This window comes from Rhipicephalus microplus, chromosome 2, assembly GCF_043290135.1.
Source record: "Rhipicephalus microplus isolate Deutch F79 chromosome 2, USDA_Rmic, whole genome shotgun sequence".
NCBI classification, from domain to species: domain Eukaryota; kingdom Metazoa; phylum Arthropoda; class Arachnida; order Ixodida; family Ixodidae; genus Rhipicephalus; species Rhipicephalus microplus.
The window spans coordinates 11,042,505-11,066,072 of NC_134701.1; the positions used below are offsets into that span (position 1 = coordinate 11,042,505).

General features: G+C 46.3%; 1 protein-coding gene across 6 annotated transcripts in view; it reads left to right on the top strand.

Annotated features, from left to right (window-relative positions):
• The window catches only part of LOC119169213 (uncharacterized), a 223,967-nt gene that overhangs the window by 126,076 nt on the left and 74,323 nt on the right, over window positions 1-23,568 (top strand). For 3 of the 6 annotated variants that reach the window (XM_075886108.1, XM_037420324.2, XM_075886117.1), the window contains one exon: window positions 16,757-16,916. The exons of 1 other annotated variant lie outside the window; for it this stretch is intronic. In XM_075886108.1, the coding sequence (XP_075742223.1) occupies window positions 16,757-16,916 (160 nt within the window). The remainder of the gene's footprint in view (window positions 1-16,756; window positions 16,917-23,568) is intronic. 2 more of the 6 variants (XM_075886114.1, XM_037420325.2) reach the window with 1 other exon arrangement.

Below are 23,568 nucleotides of genomic sequence, written 5' to 3' on the forward strand. Positions count from 1 at the left end.
TTTATAACGGGGTGGTGACAAGTATGCCACCAGGCTCGACAAAAAAAAAAAAAAAAAAACCTTTTTTCTTTTTTTATGTTGGCCTAATGCCTCTACTTCGATAAATTCTATCTTAATGGGAAAAAAGATAAATTTTCAGCTTAAGTTCTCTGCCATTTACGGCACACTGTCCATATTTTATTTTTCCAATATTTATTTTTGTCCTTTCTCTCTAATTTTCTGCCACCAATACTCTAACCGTCTCTTACTTATTTCAATCGCGGGTGTGTTCAGCTTTCCATTGTTGTCCCTAAAACCCAAGGCTTCCTGTAGGCTCGTGCCCAAACGTACACCTGGGTGGATATCTCCACATTCAATCAGAACATGCTCCGCCGTTTCCTTATCTTTCCCGCAGCATGTGCATTGTTCTTCTTCTTTACTGAATCTTGCTTTATAACTACGCGTTCTAAGGCAACCCGATCTCGCTTCAAACAGTAAAGCGCTTCCCCTTGAATTATCATAAAATGCCTCCCTCCTTATTTCATTTTTGCCCTTTCGGTAGTTACTCAAAGCCGGTTTTTTCTCCATAGCTGCCATCCAGTAAATCCTCTCCGCCTCCCTGACTTTTCCCTTAACGCTCTTTGTTGACATATGGCTTACAATACCAGCCGTATATTTACTAGTGAGTCTTCTAGTTCTTTTTCTCCACTGTGTGTCCACGCTCTTCCTATACAAATAACGGAACACCTTCTCTGCCCATCTACTCTCCTTCATATTTCTTAGCCTTTCTTCGAACCTTATTTTGCTCTGCGCTTCCCTCGCCTCAAAACCTGCCCACCCCATATCGCCCTTTACAGCCTCGTTTGTCGTCTTCCCGTGAGCACCCAACGCTAGGCGTCCCACAGTCCTTTGATTTACATCCATTCCCGATTGCACCTCTGCCCTCATGCACACCACTGAGTTCCCAAAAGTAAGCCCTGGAACCATTACACCCTTCCACAGACCTCGAAGCACCTCATACCTATTGTATCCCCACAACGCTCTGTGCTTCATTATTGCCGCATTCCTCTTTCCTTTTGCTGCCGAGGCTTTTTCCTGTACCTCCATGTATCTATCACTCTCATTTACCCATACTCCAAGGTACTTGTATTCACTTACCCTCGGTATTTCTTGGCCTTGTATGGACACCGTCTGATCACAGGGATCATTGAATACCATCAATCCACACTTCGTTACACTGAATCCTAGTCCAAGAGCTTCACCTTCCCTTCCGCATATATTCGCCAGCTGCTGTATATCATCTCGACTGTCCGCAAATAAGACGATATCGTCCGCATAAAATAAACCTGGAAGCTTCTGCTCAATCATCATGCCGCCCTGTTTGTGTGACAGATTAAAACCAATGTTGCTACCTTCTAGCGCTTTTTCCATACTCACCATGTACAGCATGAATAACAGCGGGGACAAAGGACATCCCTGTCTCAGACCCCTGCTAACCTCAACGTTCTTTTTGCTACGCATTCCTTCCCACTCTATGCAAACTGTATTTTCTCGGTATATCTCCCTCAAAAGCTGTATACAGTCGTCGCCCATGCCCATTCCTTTCAATATATCACACAAAATTTCCTGATTAACGTTGTCGTATGCCCCAGTGATGTCTAGAAAAGCCACGTACAAGGGCCTATTCTCTATTTTAGATATTTCTATACACTGAGTGAGAACAAACAGGTTATCGTCTAACCGCCTGTCGACTCGAAATCCGTTCTGAAGTTCTCCCAAAATATCGTTATGTTCGGCCCATGTTTCTATTTTCATTTTTACTGCTTGCATCGCCAACCTGTATAGTACCGATGTAATGGTTAGTGGTCTATACGAGCGAATCTTGTCCTTTTCTCCCTTGCCTTTATAGATTAAGTTCATTCTACTTTGTCGCCAACTGTCCGGTATTTGTCCGTCCTTTAAGCTTTTTTCTACTGCTTTTAACAATGCTTCTTTAGTGTTATGTCCTAGTTCGTTAATGAGGCTAACGGGAATCCCATCTAAACCCGCGGCAGTGCGCTTTGGAATTTTTCCTTCGGCCTTTTTCCAGTTGAAATTATCAAGTACTAGCTCTTCCTCTGTTGCTTTCTCCGCCACACTTTTACTCACCGGGGAGATCCCCTGGACGCTCTTTTGAAACGAATCGGCTGTTACCTTTTGGATGTAACCTAGCGCTTCGTACCCTTCCAATTGATTTCCTCCTTCATCTAGAATATGTTGTTGCGTTGTGACAGACTTCCTACCTAGCGCCTTTATGTGGCTCCAAAAAATCCTAGGCGCGGCCTCCTTTTTTTCGTGTATCTCTGTCATCCAGCGTTCACTTTCACCTTTAATTTTTGCCTCTACCAATTTCTGTACAAGGGATTTTTTCTCTAAATATATTTCCCATATTTTTTTGACTTCGTCCTGCGGCCGCTTCTCCTTTTTTGCCTTTCTATGCTCCCGTGATGCTTCGCGTCGCTTCTCGATCGCCTCCCGGATTTCCTTGTTCCACCAACTTTTTGGCTTCCTTTTTCCTTTCCAGCAAACAGTTTTCTTCTCTTTCCCTATCTCCTTCGTCATTAGATGTAACAGCTCACTATACTCCCAGTCCTTGCCTGGTATTTCGCCTACTTCTTCCTCGACTCTTGCGGCTATATTTATTATTTGTTTGTCATTTAAATACGAGCTGCCAGACTTTGATTCCATGCTCATATTTTCAGTTTCGTATCCCATTTGTAATGTTATTCGTTTATGATCACTACCCAAGCTGTTAATGCCTTCCTCGTCTATCCTCATTTCTGTCAGTTTGTGGTAAATTCCTTCAGTCATGAGACAATAATCAATACTTGATTGCTTGTTTTCGACTTCCCATGTGATCTGGCCGTCACATTTAGGCCCCGTGTTAACTATCTCCAGACTATGTTGCTCGCAAAGATCTAGTAATAACTTCCCATTGGTGTCTGAATATCCGTCAAGGTCATGTATGTGGGCATTCATGTCCCCTAGAAGGATGATTTCGGCCCCATTACCAAATTCCTTAATATCCGCACTCATGCAATCCACTATCTCCTGATTCTTTTCTCTGCAGTTATTCCCCGTCCACAAGTAGGCTACCCCTAGCCACGTTTCCTTTCCACCTACTGTGCCCAGAACCCAGAGGTGCTCTGAACACGTCTGTTTCACTCTAACCCATTTGGCTCCGCGGTGAATTAGCATTCCCACACCCCCACCTTTCCTTTCCGATATGGTCCTGTTACACCCTTCCCAAACATAATTTTTAATATGTGGTGGCTCTTCCAAGTCTCTAAGGTGTGTTTCTGTAACCGCATACACGCCTATCTGTTCTTTGTTTAACTGCTCCTCAATCTCTAACCATTTTGCCTTCTTTCTGCCACCCTGCATGTTTATGTAACTAATTGCAACACGCGCCTTTTTCCTTTTTCTTTTACCTTTTTTCTGGTTTTTCGCAATTCTACCTGTCAAAGCGTCCTCCTGGTTGTTTTCCCTGTTACGAGCTACCCCGGACTCCGAAGGGCCCGTGAGCCCCCCAAAAAAGCTACTGCGCGTCCTGCCAGTCGCCAGCCCACCTCGTGTCCAAGCCTCTTATCGAAATGAATCTTGTCTCTTTGGAATCCACCCCACCTGTGCACTTCCCTGTTTAAATCCACTACCTCGAAACCCTTCTCTCGACTAATTCGCCATATCTCTTTGTTTGCGTCGACAACCGCTCTTTGCAGGTTGACGTTGCGTACTGGTACTTCCGGTACTGTGCATACTACAATTTGCACCTGGGGGGACACGGTGCGCATGTCATCCACCCCTTTCGCCAAGGTCGTCGCTAGTCCTGACGATTCTTTTTTCAGGACGTCATTTAACCCTCCCGCAATTACAACGAGGTTACGATTGTTAGCTTTAGCTGCGAGTTGTTCACCCGCTTGACTCATTACTGTCCCCAGCGTTTGTCCTGGGAACGTCCCTATCGCAACTCTCTTGTCGCCTTTCACCCTTTCTTTGATTGCCGCTGCGCATCGGACTAAATTTGAGTCACCGGCGATGATGACCTGTTCAGACATTCCTTCTGAAACCTGCACCTGGCTGCTGACTAGGTGACTAGCGTGAGTCACGGCTGCTGGTTTGCTCCCTCCCTCCCTCAAAACTACTTCCCGGTAGCTGGGCCCTGTGGCCAATGTATCTGCCTTTGTCATGCCTGTTTCCTTCATCTCTCCCGCACGGGGGGTCGTCGCCATAATGCTTCCGCCGTCACCTGCGTCTTCGTTCCCTTTCACGACCTTCGATAGGCCCTTCTCGGCTGCCCAGAGCCTTTCTTCCATGGCTGACGTTTTCTCTCGTTCCTTCGCCAATGCATTCTCCAGCTCTGCGATTTTCTCCATGAGCCCACTCTGGACCGCCATCATATTTTTCATTTTCTCCTCGAACTCGCACTGTCTACACTTGGCGTCATCTTCTGCTTTCTCCTCCGCACTAATTTCCACCTTCCACCCTACCCCGCACTCTGAACACTTTACGGTCTTTTTGACCATGGCTAGCTCAGTTTACCGATGCCCACGTGTTAGAAAACTGTACTAAAATACACTGGTCTAAGCCAAAAAGAACCACAATAATAAATAAATACGCTACACTTCACAGCACCTGCGCATGCACGTGGTCGGTCTACGCGCAGGCCTCAGCCACGTGGTGGCTGGAGAAAAAAAAGACCCAGTACAAAATACTAAAAAAAAAAAAAACGTACACCGTACTAGACCTAATCAAGCTTTACGCTAGCGCCTTACGTTCTCATAACGCTACATACAGAGGCAAGCTGGAAACATGCAAAAACACTTATCTGTAGCTGTCATTCCGGAGCTCTCCAAAAACACGTCCGACCTCGACCTCGACCACGTCCGAAAACCATGGCACACATGCAAACGTGTGCCAGCGCCACCTGGCAGTTTCCTCCCAAAGCATTACGCGCTAGCTGGGGTGTTCATCACACTTCCCTATTCTAGCCACTGTAGTGTAGTGGCTCGAGGGCTTTGTCTGCATCCCCATACTATATAAAATAGGGTTTCTGGGACGTCGCAGTGCTTGCAGATGTACGAGTACTTAGTTGGTGAGACGTGGTGAAGCAGTGTACCATGAATGTAGATTTTAGTTTGCAGCTTCCTGGGGCTTAGTGCCTCTTCCCTAGTTAGGATGGGGTGAGCTGGCGGATAAATTTTTCTGTTTAGGCTGTAGTGTTGCAGTATATCGTTGTACTATTTAGGTACATTTTCTTTCTTCCCTAGCGTGTCTTGTGGGATGGCCTGGTGTACATGAGCTCGGGCGAAAGCATTGGCTGCCTCATTTCCCGTCAGGGACTCGTGACCTGGAGTCCAAACGATGTACGTGTCTGGTAGATTCGTCTTCGCTGCAATGGGGAGAATTCCTAAGGCTTGCTTAAAAATTCTTTCTTTCTGATCATTTCGACCAGTTGCTTGCGAATCGGTTAGTATTATTGCTGTGTCAGTACAGGTTTTGATTGCTAGCGGTAGTGCTGTCTCTTCTGCCGTGCCGATTTCTGTAGTTAAGATGCTAGCTGCCACTCTCTCTTCGCCATCCCTGTCGACGATGCTGACAGCATGTGCTGCGATTCCTGGATATTTCGCTGCATCAGTAGTGTATCTTGTGTGCGGATTGCGGCCGTAATCTTGTTGGAGCTTCTTTATTCTGGCTTTTCTTCTTTCGAGATGATAGGTAGGATGCATATTTCGTGGGATGTGGGCTACTGAAATGTTCTGTCTAATTGTTGCTGGAATATTCCTTTTCTCATCTCATTGTTGCATTGCTTCAGAATAACCCAATCTTCGAAGTGTCGCTTGCCCAGTTTCCGTTAGTCTAAGCCGTTGAGTTGAGTTACTTTGTGTGCTTCGACGAGCTCCTCCCAGGTTTTGCGCGGGCCTAAGCGTAGTAGTCACTGCGTGGAAGCACATTCAGAGATTCCTATGGCAGTTTTGATGGCTTTTCGTATAAGGGTATTCAGTTTTTGAATTTCACAATTCTAGAGATCAAAGTAAGGGGTTTCATAAGTAATTCTGCTAATGATAAGTGCTTAGATCAATTTGATGGTGTCATGTTCTTTCAAGCCATGTGTTTTGTTTGATATCCGTCGTATAAAGTGTGCAACTTGCGTCATGGTTGCTTGAAGCTTCGATAATATGGCTGCATCGGATTCGTCTTTGTGGATGTCTGGACCCAGGGCTCTGAGGGATTCCACTTTAGGGATTTGCACTCTATCAACCAAAGCTTTGGTTCTGAGGTTTCACCTGTTGGCGACCGCCCCCTTGTTCTGGCTTTCAACAGAAGAAGCTCCAACTTTTCTTGTGCACATATGAGCCCACAAGCATTGAGGTAATTTTCTGTGCAGTCCACTGCCTCTTGAAGTGCATCCTGCTGAGCTCCTGTAAGGGCCAGTAAACAGCCCTGAGGTCCAAAAATTTTTTAAAAGAGATGTATGTGCAGTTTTTCTTTGCGAACATGCTGCCGCAAGAAATTTGCAAATACGTGCTATATTAAGGAACTTACAGAGGCTAGAACATTGGTCTAAGCTGGTTTCAAATTTTTGTGCGGCCTCGGCCCCCTTCTCTCTTCCATGAAGGGGAAGGCATAGCCCATCGTCGTAACTCCGCCCACTTCGGCAACGGGACACCAAGTCAGCGATCGACGTCATCGGCGAAATTGATCCGTCGCAACACACTACTGCTTGCTGCGAAGCGTGGTTGTTTGTTTATCGTTTGCCACACCAGCCGTGGGTCAGACGTGTAAACGTCATGTGCGAAGTGTCTACCACAAACATCAGGTCCGCCGCTGTTACCTAATCTGGTCGAAGGTCGAAGACACCTGGCTAACGAGCTGACATGTGTCCTAAACCTCAGCCGATCATCAAAGAAAAGAAAAAAAAACTGTGGAGGGGCCGGGGCGTTTGAAACTTTTTCGCCCGGGTGGGAGTTTCAACCATACTTCATGTATTCCATGTCTGTGTGTTCATGTGTGCAGGTATATATATGCTAGCAAAATTGAAAATTTTGCAGAGTGTTTGGGTCTTTGCTGTGTTCCTGGTGGGGGGTGTAGCAGTTCGAAAATGTCGTGGCCTTGTTCAAACCAGTGCAAAACGCTGCTTAAGCAACTTTCGTAGCAGTACACAAGTGCCTTGCAGAAAAGCGTATTTAGATTTAGAAGAGGTTCTTATTTCTAGTTCACACTGAAGCATCTGCTTTGTACAGCGAGCGGAATTCTCCTGCCGCCGAAATGCAGTGTCGTTCACACTGGACGCGCACCGCACCGCCGCATTTGCGAAATTATATCGCGCCATCAGCTGAGTGAAGAATCAACTATGGGGCGAGCACGTGATGGATGCACTGTTCCTCGGAGCTTTTCGGAGGCACGCCACTGCAGTGTGCCCGTGACGAGTTAGATCTTTTTGTTTTGCGCTATTGTAACTCTGACGAAAAAGGCAACTGCATCACAAGATGCTCGTGACTTAAAGGGCCCCTGACACCAAATGGAAACTCGAGATGCTTGTGCTGTTTGATGGACCTTCAGGCGGGGCCACCTCTGACCGATTATTAGTGCCGAGAATTGCCTAGCAGATATTTCAATTTGGTTTTAAAGTCAAGGTGCGCGCTCCTCCGCGTATTCATGTACAATCAACATTTTCTGTAGTTTGACGTAGACAGAGGATCCACTTGTGATATTGCAGAGGTCAAGAACATTTGTGAGATACGCACAATACTGCGACTGACACCCAGCGAGGACTATTGTTTGTCACCCCTCTCGCTCTGTTTTCAGGCTGATCTTGAGGTGTTTTAGGCTGCTAACGCCAGGAATGCTTTTCTTTTTTTTCTGAAGGGAACACGCTGAAAGCACCCACACCGCTTCATTCTTCACTGCCTGCGGGTATCCTTATGTGAAAACAGCGTATTTCAGTGTCACCAAAGCTTGAGCGCGAGCAGTCTCAGCTGCGGCTCCGCTGTGGGGTGCTAGTTTCTAATGGTATTTAGGTGGGACGTTTCGAACTGATGCAAAATTGTTCTGAATTAATGCCATTATACGATTCATTAGAATATTTGTGATATAATTTTGACATTACCAGATAAAAAAGCAGAAATTACTGTAAAAAAATTGGCAGATCCCACATACAGTGGAAATCGCTGATATGCGAAGCAGAAATGAGAAAGGTTTATATGTCAGTTTAAAATCAGAACAACGTTACGAGACAGAGGTAAATTATGCCGTATATAACTTCCATTTCATAATTATTATGTTTGGACATGTTGTTTACCTTCATCATCTATTCACGCCACTTGATACCAAATTTGGTATATGTGGAGCAAGCGAAAGGGCAGTGAGCGTGCTATGAGCGTAGCATGTAGTCCTGTTTTACATGACACGCATATCATGATTATCATGCTCGGACGTGTCTTTTAACTCTGCTGCCTATTGACATCATGCAATACCAATTTGGTATATGTGAAGCTAGAGAAACGACCGCAAGCCCATCAAGAGCGTGGCATGTGGTCGTGTTGTTACATGACACGCATCTCATGATTATCATGTTTGCACCAGTCACATACCTTCGTCGTCCATTCACGTCCCGTAATACCAAACCTGGAATATATGAAGCTAGTCAAACGGCGGGGAGAGCATCATGAACGGCCCAATATACTGCGACGTAACTTTGACAAGCGCACGCTGGGCGCAGCGACGCCACGTTAGCAAAACGCGAACACTGTATAGTCTGACGCCAGCGGCAACCAGCGTCTGTCGGCGCAGGCCGGCGGCAACCGGTGTGAAATGCGACATGCTGCATTTCGCACCAACCATGTTACCAAGGATGCACCGCGTCTGCCTTGCGTCGTGACGTAGGGACGCCGGGCATGCTCAAACGCGCATGCGTCAAGGAAACGCAGTGCGGCGCGTGCCTGCGAATATATGATAAGCAGATCGGCGCCTGGCGTGGCATCGCCGGCATGACGCGACAAAACGAACGCTGGAGCAGATGCGCATCGGGTCACGTCTAAGTGTATTGGCGCCTTGAGTGTGGCATGTAGTCATGCTCTTACATGACACGCATCTCATAATTATTATGTTTGCACCAGTCACATACCTTCGTCATCCATTCACGTGATGTAATACCAAATTTGACATAAACCGCCCCGAGCGCATCATGAGTGCGGCATGTAGTCATGTTGTTACATGACACGCATGTCATTATTATCATGTTTGGTCATGTCATTTACATATGTCGTCCGGTCGCATCACGTAATACTGAATTTGGTACATGTGAAGCTAGCGAGACGGCTGCGAGCGCATCATGAGCGTATCATGTAGTCATGTTGTTACGACATGCATCACATGATTGCCATGCTTGCACCAGTCACATCCTTTTGTCGTCCATTCACGTTCCTTAATACCAAATTCGGTGTATGTGGAGCTGGCGAAACGGCTGCGAGGGCATCATGAGTGTGGCTTGTAGTCATATTGTTACGTGACACACATCTCATGATTATCATGTTTGCACCAGTTCACATACCTTCGTCATCCATTCGCATCACATAACGCCGAATTTGGTATATGTGAAGCTAGCGAGATGGCTGCGAGCGCATCATGAGCGTGGCGTGTAGTCATGACTTATGACTTACATGACACACATGTCATGATTTCCACGTTAGGGTCTGTTGCTTGTGTTCGCCATGTGATCATGTCATACCATACCAGTTTTGCAACATGTTGTGTGAACGACACTACGGCAAGAGTAGCAAGACCAATAAATGTAAATTATGATGTTCATGACACACATGTCATGATTTTCATGTTACGACTAGTCTAATATGTTTTTCCTACAGTCATGTTATGCTATACCAAGTTTGGTATCGATATCATTATCCAAACGGCCAGGAGAGCTATAAGTCGTAGGCGGCTAGACAGACAGGCAGGGCAGGGCAGGGCAGGGCAGGGCTGGGCAGGGCAGGGCAGGGCAGGGCAGGGCAGGGCAGGGCAGGGCAGGGCAGGGCAGGGCAGGGCAGGGGCAGGGGCAAGGCAGGGCAGGGCAGGGCAGGGCAGGGCAGGGCAGGGCAGGGCAGGGCAGATACGCTCGAAGTAGTCGAAGTTCGCTAAGAAATGCTTCGCATTTAAAACTCACAAACAAAACCTTCGCTGTCAGGAGTTCTTAAACGAGCAAAGCAACATAGGCACATGAACTTGTACTTACTGTGATTCCGAGCTGGTTTCCTGTTTTATTCTACAAGTCGTCCTTTAGCAAGCTGTCCTTGTGCTCGGGAGTGGCGTTTGTCGTATAGGATGGAATGGTTGCGCACCAATTCAATGAGCATTTCTGCTGAGCGCACATTACCTGACTGCGACATGACGAGTGAGTTGGACTTGGCTGCCATTTTTTCGAATTCCTCGGCTAGCGCTCCTATTAGTTTGCGGCGAGCCGAACGGCGGCTGATGCTGCAAAAATCGGTTCGAGAGCGATCGACGTGGAGAGGGCTTTTTCGGCCGGTCTTGTCGCTGCCAAGTCTGATTTTGCACGCTTTTGGCGGCCAGAATGCTTAGTGTGAACGAGCCATTAGTACTAGTCATGGAACACAGCGCATTTCATTCATTTACTCATGCTTGATTGATTGATATGTGGGGTTAAATGTCCCAAAACCACCATATGATTATGAGACGCCATAGTGGAGGGCTCCGGAAATTTCGACCACCTGGTGTTCTTTAACGTGCACTCAAATCAGAGCACACGGGCCTACAACATTTCCGCCTCCATCGGAAATGCAGCCGCCGCAGCTGGGATTCGATTCCGCGACCTCCAAGTTAGTAGCCGAGTACCTTAGCCACTAGACCACCGCGGCGGGGCTCATTTACTCATGTTTTATACGCCTTAATTGTGAGTACTAGTACAACCGCTGATGTCTAAAAAAAGGTTACTAGCAATCATTCAAACAGTGTATGACATTTCTGAAGCCCCCCCTCACCTTCAGAGACCCATGTTTGAATTCGTAGAGTCTGTCAAAGGATTTGACATGTGCGACAAATACTTTTCTTGAAATCACTATGCTCATGTTCACTCTGCATGATTTAGGGCGTGTTCAATGGTCTGCTCCCACTTTTTCATGGTACGATGATTGTATGAAAAACAGAAGTAAAGTGACAAAGGATGTTATTGAAGCAGAGAGAATTAGTAGATTAGGGCTGAACTGCGTCAGCACGCCTTCTCTCGGTCATTGTAAAAAAGAATTGTCCTTTCTGAGATTGTAAGACTTTTGCACACGGTAATTGAGGGTTTCTTATCTGTTTTGTCTGTTTTTTCGTATTTTGTAAGCAGTGATATGTACGCTTCTCGGAATAGAATTTTTTTGGAAGTCAGGAGTACTTGCAAGGAATGGGCCTCGAGTGCTCAGCAACCAAGTCCGAACTTTTAGTCTACAATCCCACGAGCAAAGGCCGTAAAACCCCATGTGGCGAGGAAAGGGAATTCTTCAAAATACGTGTTCTGTTGACAGACAGCACTCCCATACCACATGTAGACAGAATTCGAATTCTGGGTTTACACATACAGGCAACTGGCCATAATGGTGAGACTGTGCGTCGACTCCGTCGTTCAGTAGATGACGCGATCAGACTTTTGCGTTGTATCACGAATAGGCGTAATGGTCTGCGCGAACACTGCGCGATCTGTCTCGTGCCGGCCCACGCGATTAGCCGAATAACATACGTTGCCCCTTACCTCAAGTAGATTGGCTAAGAAAAAAACTAAATCAACTGCATGATATGAAAGGATTTTAGAAGAGCTGTCGGCCTCCCGATCAACGCGAGTACCAAAAGATTTCTAGAGCTAGGACTTGACAACTTACTCGAGTTCATTGAGGCCCATGACGTCGCGCAATACGAACGCTTAACCAAATCAAAGATGGGTCGACACATCCTTGAGTCGCTGGGCATCAGATATCACACTCAGCAAAGAGAAAAGGTGGAGGTCCCTATCTCAGTCCGCGAACGCTTGATGTTCCGCCGATTCCTAAGAATATGCACCCGACGCACCACATCGGACGACGTAATAAGCATGCTAGACAGCTTGAAAAGAAGTTTGGTAACAGTACAAACGTGGTATACGTAGACGCCGCGTATACTCAAAATAATCAAATGGTGGTTTTGGGACGTTAAACCCCACATATCAATCAACGTAGACGCCGCGAGATATGGAGAAGGAAGAAGAGCCCACGCAACTGTGGTCGCTGACCATTAGGGCAAATGCCTTGCGAGCGCCACAGTGACGACAGGACACACGGAGGCGGCCGAAAAAGCCGCGATAGCCTTTGCACTCACCGCAGCACCACATGCAAAGATTGTGATAAGCAACTCGCAGGCAGCAGTCCGCAGTTTCGTGCGCGGCCATATCTCGCTGGAAGCGGCGCGCATTCTTCAAATGTGCGGAGATGGCGACTCGACCTCGCGCTCACAACCCCGAATTCCAACGGTTTTCCTTCTATGGACCCTGGCACACACCAGCGTTCCGCTCGTGGGGAACGAGGCGGTCTACACTGCGGTTCGAGGTCTCACTCCCCGAGCCGCGGCTCACTATGTGGCCGCCGCCTCTGACTCCGAAAGCTGGGCGATGCATCTGCTGTATCAAGGCACTTTGATAGGCATGCAGCCACAAGATTCACAATGGTCATGGGGTGATCGTCTTACAAGGTTCCGTGACATCACCCAACACTACAAGCTTGAAAGGCTTAGAATCCCGCCACCGCACGAGAAATCAAACAGGCGCGATGCCGTAAGGCTTACTCCAAGCCCATTCCTACCCTAGCCCGGTCGTTCTGCGCCACCTCTACCCGAACATATACCCCACCAATATGTGTAAAGCATGCGGGCACAGAGTAACGCTGAGCCACATGCTCTGGGAATGTGTCGGCGAGGACAGTCATGAAAACGCCGCCAATAGCGATGCGCCTATAGCGGCCGTCAATACCAAATCAAAAGGAGCCTCAAGCTCACTCGTTCCTGCCACCGCCCCGGCTGCGGGAGCCGCGGAAGACCTTCTTCGTTAGCGTCGCCGTCGCTGGGGAGCGGCCCTCCAAAGCCCAGAGCTGAACGACCAACTCTGGGCCGTCCGGCAGGCCGAGGATGCTGCCCGTGTCCAGGGACTACGAGCCGCCACCTAAAGCCACTGAGACCAAATTGCCGGTTCATTGTGTCTAATAGAAGAGCAGCGGTGGGGTAGTGGTTAGAGCATCCGCCTCGCATGCAAAAGGTTCGTAACTCAAATCCCCGTGCCGCGCAGTTCCCAACAGGATAAAAAAAAAAATCCGCATGGTGATGGAACTGCATTACGAGGCCTGGGGTGCGGCATCACCGGTAACCACCGCCAGGAACGCACTCCCTCACCAGAGAAGGATTGGCCACCCTGGTGCAGTATCTGGCCACTACCTCCCACATGCATACGTCTAATAACTCACGGCCCTCAGTCCCCAGCAGCTGCGAAGCAACTGACCACGGCGGCAGTCAGATCTGCAACGCAGCAGAGGCTGCTAAGAATCTCTGCATCCGGACAGGCCGCCATTGGAACCTGAACTTGGCAACGTTCAACGCTAGAACCTTATCTAGTGAGGAAAGTCTAGCTGTACTATTCGAGGAGCTAGAGGGTGTTAAATGTGATATAATATGGCTCAGTGAGGTTAGGAGGACAGATGAGGCCTATACGGTGCTACAGAATAGGCACGTCCTTTGCTATCGGGGCTTGGCTGACAGAAGAGAACAGGGAGCGGGGTTTCTAATTCACAGAAACATAGCTGGCAACATAGAGGAATACTATAGCAATAATGAAAGGGTGGTAGGTACCGTAATTAAACCGAATAAGAGATACAATATAAAGGTGGTACAGGCTTACGCGCCTACATCCAGCCATGATGACGCTTCAGTTGAAAGCTTCTATGAAGACGTGGAATCGGCAATGAGTAAGGTAAAAACACAGTATATAATACTGATGGGAGACGACTTTAATGCAAAGGTAGAGAAGAAGCAGACTGGAGACCAGGCAGTAGGAGATTATGGCATCGGTACTAGAAACGCCTCTGACGAGTATCATTACGGAGTGTGCAGTGGAAGTTGGAGGCAGGGTAGTTAGACAGGACACTGGCAAGCTTTCCCAGGAAACGAAGAATCTCATTAAGAAGCGTCAAATCATGAAAGTCTCAAGTACAACAGACAAAATAGAACTGGGAGAGTTGTCGAAGTTGATTAATCAGCGTAAGGTATCCGACGTAAGAAGGTATAACATGGAGAGAATTGAACATGCTCTGAAAAACGGAGCAAGCGTCAAAGCAGTGAAGAGGAAACTTGGGATAGGCAAAAATCGGACGTATGCACTAAGGGACAAAGAAGGCAAAATAACTACCAATATGGATAGGATAGTTAAAATAGCGGAGGAGTTTTACATAGATCTGTACAGTAACCGGGACAACCACAACTTTAATACTATAAGAACTAGCAGTAACCCAGATGACACCCCACCAGTAATGATAGAAGTCAGAAAAGCTTTGGAGAGCATGCAAAGAGGCAAAGCTGCTGGTGAGGATCAGGTAACATCAGATCTACTGAAAGATGGAGGACAGATTGTGTTAGAAAAACTAGCCACTCTGTTTACGAGGTGTCTCCTGACAGGAAGAGTACGAGAGTCTTGTAAGAACGCTAACATCATCTTAATACATAAGAAAGGAGATGACAAGGACTTGAAGAATTACAGGCCGATCAGCTTGCTCTCAATAGTATACAAGCTATTTACAAAGGTAATTGCTAACAGAGTAAAGAAAACATTAGAATCCAATCAACCAAAGGAACAAGCAGGATTTCGAACAGGCTACTCAGCAATCGACCACATTCATACTATCAATCGGGTAATAGAGAAATGCTCAGAATATAACTAACCGCTATACAGAGCTTTCATAGATTACGAGAAGGTGTTTGATTCAGTAGAAATATCAGCCGTCATGCAGACACTGTGGAATCAGGGCATCGATCACTGCGGAATCAGGGCGTCGATGAAGTAGTATATATAAACATCCTAGAAAAAATCTACAGGGGATCAACTGCTATCATAGTGCTTTATAAAGAAAGCAACAGAATACTAATCAAGAAGGGTGTAAGGCTGGGGGACACAATCTCTCCAATGCTATTTACCGCGTGCTTACAGGAGGTTTTCAGAAGCCTAGAATGGGAACAGTTAGGGATAAGAGTTAATGAAGAGTACCTTAGTAACCTGCGCTTTGCCGATGACATTGCATCGCTGAGTAACTCAGGGGACGAATTGCAACTCATGATTACGGAGTTAGACAAGGAGAGCAGAAAGATAGGTCTTAAAATGAATCTGCAGAAAACGAAAGTACCGTAATGTACAACAACCTCGGAAATGAGCAGTGCTTCAAAATAGGTAATAGTGCATTTCGAGTTGTAAAAGACTATGTCTACTTAGGGCAGGTAATAACCGCGGCGCCGAACTATGAGATTGAAATAACTAGAAGAATAAGAATGGGGTGGAGCACATTTGGCAAGCACTCTCAAATTATGACAGGTAGATTGCCACTATTCCTCAAGAGAAAGGTATATAACAGCTGTATCTTGCCGGTACTTAGCTATGGAGCAGAAACCTGGAGACTTACAAAGAGGGTTCAGCTTAAGTTGAGGCCTACACAGCGAGCAATGGAAGCAAAAATGGTAGGTGTAACCTTAAGAGACAAGAAGATAGCAGAGTGGATTAGGGAACAAACGGGGGTGAAAGATATCATAGCTGAAATCAAGAAGAAGAAATGGACATGGGCCGCGCATGTAGCGCATAGACAGGATAACCGCTGGTCGTTAAGGGTAACTAACTGGATTCCCAGAGAAGGCAAGCGGGTTAGGGGGAGACAGAAGGTTAGGTGGGCAGATGAGATTAAGAAGTTTGCGGGTATAAATTGGCAGCAGCAAGCACAGGACCGGGTTAACTGGCGGAACATGGAAGAGGCCTTTGTCCTGCAGTGGACGTAGTCAGGCTGCTGCTGCTGCTGCTGCTGCTGCTGCTGCTGCTGATGATGATGATGATGATGTGTCTAATAAAGTCTTTTCTCTCTTGGAAGTCAGCGCTCCCCTTTGTCCCTTTCCTTGTCCTGTGTCTCACATATTTTACATGCTCTATCATTAATTATGGCCTTTAATATTTGGTAAGTGGAGATGACAAATACATGAGATGTGTTGTACGAAAACAATTTAGTAGTATGTGAAGGTGCTTCACAGCTCTGCTGAACAAATTTGGGTCTTAAGCGAATATTGAGAATTTGGCTAATGAAGCATAATTATTCAGTTAAGTGGACAATTAAATACAACCTAAGTATATGTTGGCTTTTATTTTGAAGTGTTGGTTCAAGTTAAGTGGGGCAGCCTTTATAATTTATTTTAAATTATGTTGAGTAGTGTGTTGTGGAGCATTAATTTCGCTAAGTGCCAGCAGTTCCGATGCTTTGATCGGATTAATATGTGTCAATATGCCTGCCAAGTTCTACTGGCTTTAGTGTGCTAGTGATCGAATCATAAAGTGAGTACACATGAAGTGCTCTCCAGGTGGATTTTTTAACCTCAGCTTCAGTGTGGGTGCAAGTGGAGTGAACTTTGATAGCGGAGATGTTTTTTCTTGCGTTGGTTAAGTTGCTTTCTGAGTATACCTTACATGTGAATGCACCCACAGGAGTGGCAGACCACAGTCAGAATGCAATGTTCTGGCTTTGGGTCTTGCAGATGACGGCAACAGCAGTAGCAGCAGTGCCCTCGATGAGCCTGTGCGACACTGTGCCTACTCGCTTCCGGTGGACATGCCCAGGTGGCGGCCTCGTGATGATGACCACCAGGCAGGCCACTTTTTCTTTGCCATCACGTCTCACACTGTCATATATGTCATGCACGTAATGCCCAGAACAGCTAGAATTGTCTGAAAGAAATGGAATTTCAAGTGCTGTTCACGCAAGGAGTGGTTGATGTACGACATACCGCTCTCTTGCGGAAATTCATAGAGGGTAATGCAAGGTAGCGAACCAGGTGCTACAATTCTGGTTGAGCTCCCTGCTTTTCTCTGCACTATTTTTTTTTCTCTCTCTCTATGGGAGCATGCACAAAATCTAAAAGAAAGTTGACGGTGCCCATGTTTTGTCCCACTGCCAAAAACGCACGTGTTAGCTTATATATATTGTGACGCCAAGCTTCCAGGTAGAAGCCAGAACAAATTAGCTTATGAACTCTGTGAGGCCTATACCATATAAAGGAAAAAGAACTGATTGTGTTAGCAGCACGTCTATCTGCCCTTTTAACAGAGGTGATTAGGATTTTAGGGGCTAAGCTCTTGAGGGTGTTGGGCGTTACCGCCTCTGTAGTAGTAGTAGCGGTAGTAGTAGTAGCAGCAGTAGTACTAGCAGTAGCAGTAGTAGTAGTTCGTAGTCACGTCTATTCAATAAATTGCTCAACAGATGGCGTTGTATGTATATGTCATTGTATATATATAGCAGTGATGAAAAATAGGGCACTGTGGAATTACAATAGGTATGATGTTGTGAGAGGAATATGGAAAGGGGTCATGGTTCCTGGTATGATGTTCGGTAATGCGGTCTTGTGCATGAGATCAGAAGTTGGAGCAAGATTAGAAATTAAGCAACGTGGAATAGGGAGGCTTGCTTTAGGAGCTCACGGGAATACACCAAATCGGGGAGTACAAGGTGATATGGGATGGACATCATTTGAGGGCAGAGAAGCTAACAGCAAGCTAAAATTTGAGAAGCGATTGAGAGAAATGGGGGAGGAGCGTTGGGCTAGGAAGGTTTTCAGCTATTTGTACATGAAGAATGTCGATACAAAATTGAGGAAGCGAACTAGGGAATTGACTGGTAAATACTTAGAAAACAGCAGGTGGCGAAACTAAAAAGAACTATCGGTAAAGAAGAAAGGGAAAAAAACTGAGACTGACATGTGGAGAGTTGGCATGTTTAAGAAGTCCGCACTAAAGATCTATCGAACTTTTAAGCAGGAAATTGCCAAGGAAAGGATCAATGATAATACTTGGGTAGTTCTCAACCAAGTCATATCGAGCCAAATACGAAGGGTTAGACACGGTATGCAGTGCATGTGGAGAGGAGGAGGAAACTGCCGAACACTTGATAATGTTCTGTAAAGGGCTTCACCCTATAGTTCAGGATGATGGTGCAGAGTTCTTCAAAGAACTGGGGTTTAGGGACAGGGAAGGCAAAATAGACTTTAAGCGGGTAGAAGTAACTATAAGGAGGTTGTCTGATTGGTGGCTAAAGTCAAGGCACGAGTGAAAATTAAACCCTTCACTGTAAAGTACCAGTCCTCAACTACACTATTTAAAAGAAAAAAGTAAATCTGGTTTTTGGTTCACTAAATATTACAGCTTGGGGCGTTAGCCACCGCCCTATCTCAAGGGCACAGCCATATAAATCCATTCATCCATTCATCCTTAGAAATAATATGATGTCTTGGTAGTCTTGGCTGCGACAGCGTTTATTTGAGGAAAGACCTCGCAAAACGAACGGGCAGAGCCAGCACACAGACAATGACAATGACCCAGAGTGGCAATGAGGGCAAAGAGACAAGCGGATGATGGTGATTGTGATTATGCAGGGATGAGGACGATGTAAGTTACAAATGCCCACACTAATTCCCCCCACTTGGAAGCGGACACCCTGGCCGCCGTAAGTCAAAGTGACGGGGAACGTCGCGTGAAAGGTTTCATGCGACAAATGTGGACAATCTCTGTGCTGCGGTAGCGGCGGTCTGTTGGGGCGACGAGTGGTGTCACACGATAATTAACCGGCGAAGTCTGTTCTAAAACAATGTATGGCCCGATGAAGCGTGGTTGGAATTTGTCACAGAGACCAGGAGTGCGAATAGGTGTCAAAAGCAGCACCTCGTCACCAGGTTGGAAAGACACAACGCGGTGGGATTCGTCATAGATGATCTTCCGCTCGTGCTGTCTCGCTTCAGTATTGATGCAAGCCTGATGGCGAGACTGGGCCCGGCGGGAAATGTATTATTGAAATGTATTATTGTGGGCGGGAAATGCCCACAATAATATTGCCGCGAACCATGCATTGGGTTTGTTTATTTGTGTTTTGTTTTTTCGGCCTGGCTGCGCCGGCCTGTGCTATCGCCGTTTTCACAGCGTTTCGAACAAACGCTATCGAACAACGCTTCAGGCGTTGTTCGATAGAAACAACGCTTCAAGTGTTGTTTGTAAGAAACGCTGTTCGAACGAACAGCGTTTCTAACAAACGCTATCACGGCGTTCTCGATACAATTCGACCATTCGAGAAACCCTCGCGCCGAGGGATATAAATTCCCGCAGAGCCGATGCCGCGTCATTCGATCGCCGACGCTCACTAGCGTGCCCGTCGTTTCGCTGGCCGCTGCTTCGCCACCTGTGTATTTTTTCAGTTGTTAGGGGAGCACAGGTTGGCTCCAATAAACTTGTTTTCCTCATAGACAACTGCGTCGTCCTTTGTTGCGTGACAATATCACTAGATGGCGTTAGTGCTTTTTGTATAGTTTATGATTTCGTATAATTACGTTATTAGACCGAATTGTAATGTAAACTTTAAGAAAGAAAAGTGGGTGACAACATAACTTTCCGTGGGCAGGAATCGTACCTGCAACTTTCGAATAAGGCGTTCGATGCTCTACCACTGAGCAACTACGAAGGCTATCCTCCCAGCCACTTTATTTGGTATATATGTGAATTTAAACGTGGGAGTGTCAGTCAGCGCCCTCAGTAGCCATGGCGGCGAGTGTGGCACACTCTTTATGAGCCTGTGTGGTGTCACGTAGCACGTGAATTTATTACGAGCGGGCCGCTGACCAATAGTCCCTTGTATACAACCTAAGGCACCAAGTCTGCCAGTACGAGAGCCTCGTTAATGAGTAAGGGAGCGAAGTGTATACTTAAGGGCTTGTTTTTCCGTGTTTTGACAAGGTCGCGTTATTCGAAGGTCGCAGGTTCGGTTCCTGCCCATGGCAAGTTATCTTTTCACCCTCTTTTCTTTCTTCACATTTACATTACAATTCGGTCTAATAACTTCCCCTATACTTTCCTTGGCATTATTGTCTGTTAGATCTCCCTAATATTGTCAAAAACTTGGAAAAATGAGCCCTTAAGTGTACACTTCTTTCCCTTATTTATGTATATATGTATGTGTGGGTATATATATGAGATATAACAGACAGTAATACCAAGGAATGTACAGGGGAAGTTATTATAACCAATTTAATCTAAATAAGAAGAACGAAAAGTGGGTGAAAAAATAACCAGCCGTGAGCAGGAATCGAATCTACGACCTTCGAATAACGCGTTTGAAGCATTGAACGCGTTATTCGAAGGTCGTAGGTTTTATTCGTGCTCACGGCTGATTATTTTTTCACCCACTTTTCGTTCTTCCTATTTACATTCCATTGGTTCTAATAACTTCTCCTGTACATTCCTTGGCATTACTGTCTGTTAGATCTCATTAATATTGTGTCAAAACACGGAAAAACGAGCCCTTAGGTATACACTTCTTTCCCTTATATATATATATATATATATATATATATATATATATATATATATATATATATATATATATATATATACATACATACATATATATTTCCTTGTAGCCATTGCAATAAGCCAGTTGTTAGTAGCGCCTGTCTCGTCGTCTCTCTTGTGTTCTTTTTTCTTAGCGCAAATATCAAGATGTTATGCATTGATCACCTTTTTACTCAGCAATAAGTTCTCATTACGACGCAAACCACTGGGGAAGAATAGGCATTGAAACTTGGGCAAGTTGGTAGGACATAACTGAATGCACGAACAGTGCAACCTAGAAGAAGTTACCGCGTAACGTATTCTTGTTTTTTCGCTTCGTAGTTATGCAGTAACTACCGTATTTACTCGCATAGTAGGCGAACTTTTTTTTCAGAAAATTCGGCTCGAAGGCAGGGGTGTGCCAATTACCTGGGGTAATATTTTTGACAAGTTTTTGACTCGGTTCTCGTGCTTTAAATCTGCACATTTATCACGTAAAAGACGACTTTTTTGTTGACCCATTAATTCAGCAGAAAACAAACATACCTATGTAGCTTTTAATGAACAAGCGAGAGCCGCCAACTGCACACACACGTAAAATTTATTTACACAAAGGTCGTAGGTGTTCCTCTTTTTTCCTATTCGGAGTCCGAGTCGGAGAGCACACATTCATCCTCGCCGAGCGGGCATTCATTTTCAATGTCCGAATCATCCGCACCCCACAACATGTCATCCTCACTCGCATCCAGTGCGTTCGAGATACCTGGCTTCTTGAAGCTTTTCCTGATGACTTCGTCGGAGATTGCCTGCCACGCTTCCACGATCCAAGTGCAAAGAATTTTCACAGGCGGGCTCTTAATCTTACCACCTGGAATCAGCTGAGGTTGTCTACCAGCTATCCAGGTGGTATACAGCCTTCGAACATTGTCGTTGAAAGGCTTATTCATGGACACGTCCAAAGGCTGCAATATCGATGTGAGGTTGCCCGGAATCACTGCCAGATTTGTGCGCAGCTCCTTTAGCTCATCTCGTACGTGGTCTGTTAGGTGCCCACGAAAACTGTCCAGGACAAGCATGGATGGGAACAACAGACCACCCGGCCGCCGACCCCATGCTGTTTTAACCCAATCAACCATGAGTTTCTTGCTCATCCAGCCTTTTTCCTGAACTCTCTCGTAGATGCCTTGAGGGAAATTTGCATTTGGGAGCGTCTTATGTTTAAAAATACTGTAAGGTGGTACTTGCGCCCATCCGCTGTCACCGAGCATTATGGTGCATCGTTGTTTATCAGCGCCAGACGTTCTGACGAGGACGCTCTGTGCGCCTTTCTTCTCCACTGTCGTCTTCCGTGGCATATCAAAGCAAAGGGGGGTCTGATCACCATTCCCGATCTGGGACAAAATGAAGCCTTTCTGCTGTCGGAGCTTTACACCGAAATGGTGGTAGTCCACCACTTTGTTATCTTATGCTGCGGGCAAGCGCTGGCATAAGGTGGCACCTTCGCAGGGCGAGGCCATGGCGCCGCATGAAACGAGCTGTCCATCCGGAGCTGGCTTCTTACTCTTTTGCTTCGATGCGCTGCGGTCAGGCTATTTTGTGCGCCTCAGTCTGCACAATACCCAATGACACAGCGTAGCCATCTTGTCGTAGCTCCCATATATGCCGGACCAGTTGCTCTTCGACGTACGGATACATGCTGGTCTTGGCACTGTGGAAAGCCCATCGTGTTTTCTTCGTCGCCTGAAGTTTTTCTTTTTGATCCCTCCAATGCCGAATGCTAGTTTCTTCAACACTGAAATGCCTGCTTGCAGCCCGGTTGCCGTGCTCCAACGCGTACTGCACTGCTTTCAGTTTAAATCCAGCCGTGTAGCTTGCGTACCGCCCCATAGTTGAACCAAAACTGAATACACGACCGCAACATGCATCACTACTTGCAAAATTGCATTTTTTTCTTTTTGTCTGATGGTGGTGATGACGATCGAGCCCCTGGTGTTGTACATGTGACTTCCAAGGAGGGCGGCGATTTGGGGGGTATCATCAAATGATGGAACAGCCATTTTTTTTTCACTCATGAAAGTTTTTTTTTTTAGGTTTCATTTCCACAAACATGTTGGTTAGGTCGTTGCACTTCGACTTTTTTTTATTTGCTCGTCGATTTGCCTTCTTTTTTTCTTCAGGGTACAAGTACCATGTTCCTACTGTACCGCTGGGGGGTAGAATCGTTTATGATTGTACCCAAGTTCGGGGTGCACCTATTATGCTCCGAATTAAAAAAATTGAATTTTCTCCAACCGAACTAGAGGTGCGCTTATTATGTGAGTGCGCCGATTATGCAAGTAAATTCTGTACTTCTAGATTGCACTGTTTGTACATTCAGAACAAGAGGCGAAAGAAAAGAGCATCAATTTGCCCGACACTAAGTCTTCGCAACGCCGTTCAGATCAAAAAGGACGTAACACAGATATGCGGCCTCGTCCCACTTATTGGCGGCACTCGTGCGGTCGTAGCCATCAAGCCAGTCGTCGACGTCTTCTCCACGTAGACCAGCAAAGAGCGTGGGGTCACGCTGGTGTCCGTGTATGAAGACGGGGGATGCGGCTTGCGACAGTTGTGTGGTGGTGGCATTAGCGCTGGCAGGCTCGTTCTGCGACATGCTAGCGGATAGTGGGCGCAAGCAGCTGCCTGAACAAAGCTTGAGGGGGTAGAGCGGACTGAGAGAGGACCGAAAATTTCCACCACGTATGATGTTTGGGTTGCTATGGTGTTTATTCAAAGCAGGACTTCGGAGAACGAACGGATGGAGCACGTGCCCACACGATGATGATGATAATGACACACGGTGATAATGAGGACAAACGGATGATGGCAATTACGATCATGCATTGATGAGGAAGAAGTACACACATTACAAGTTAATCAAGTTTGGCAAA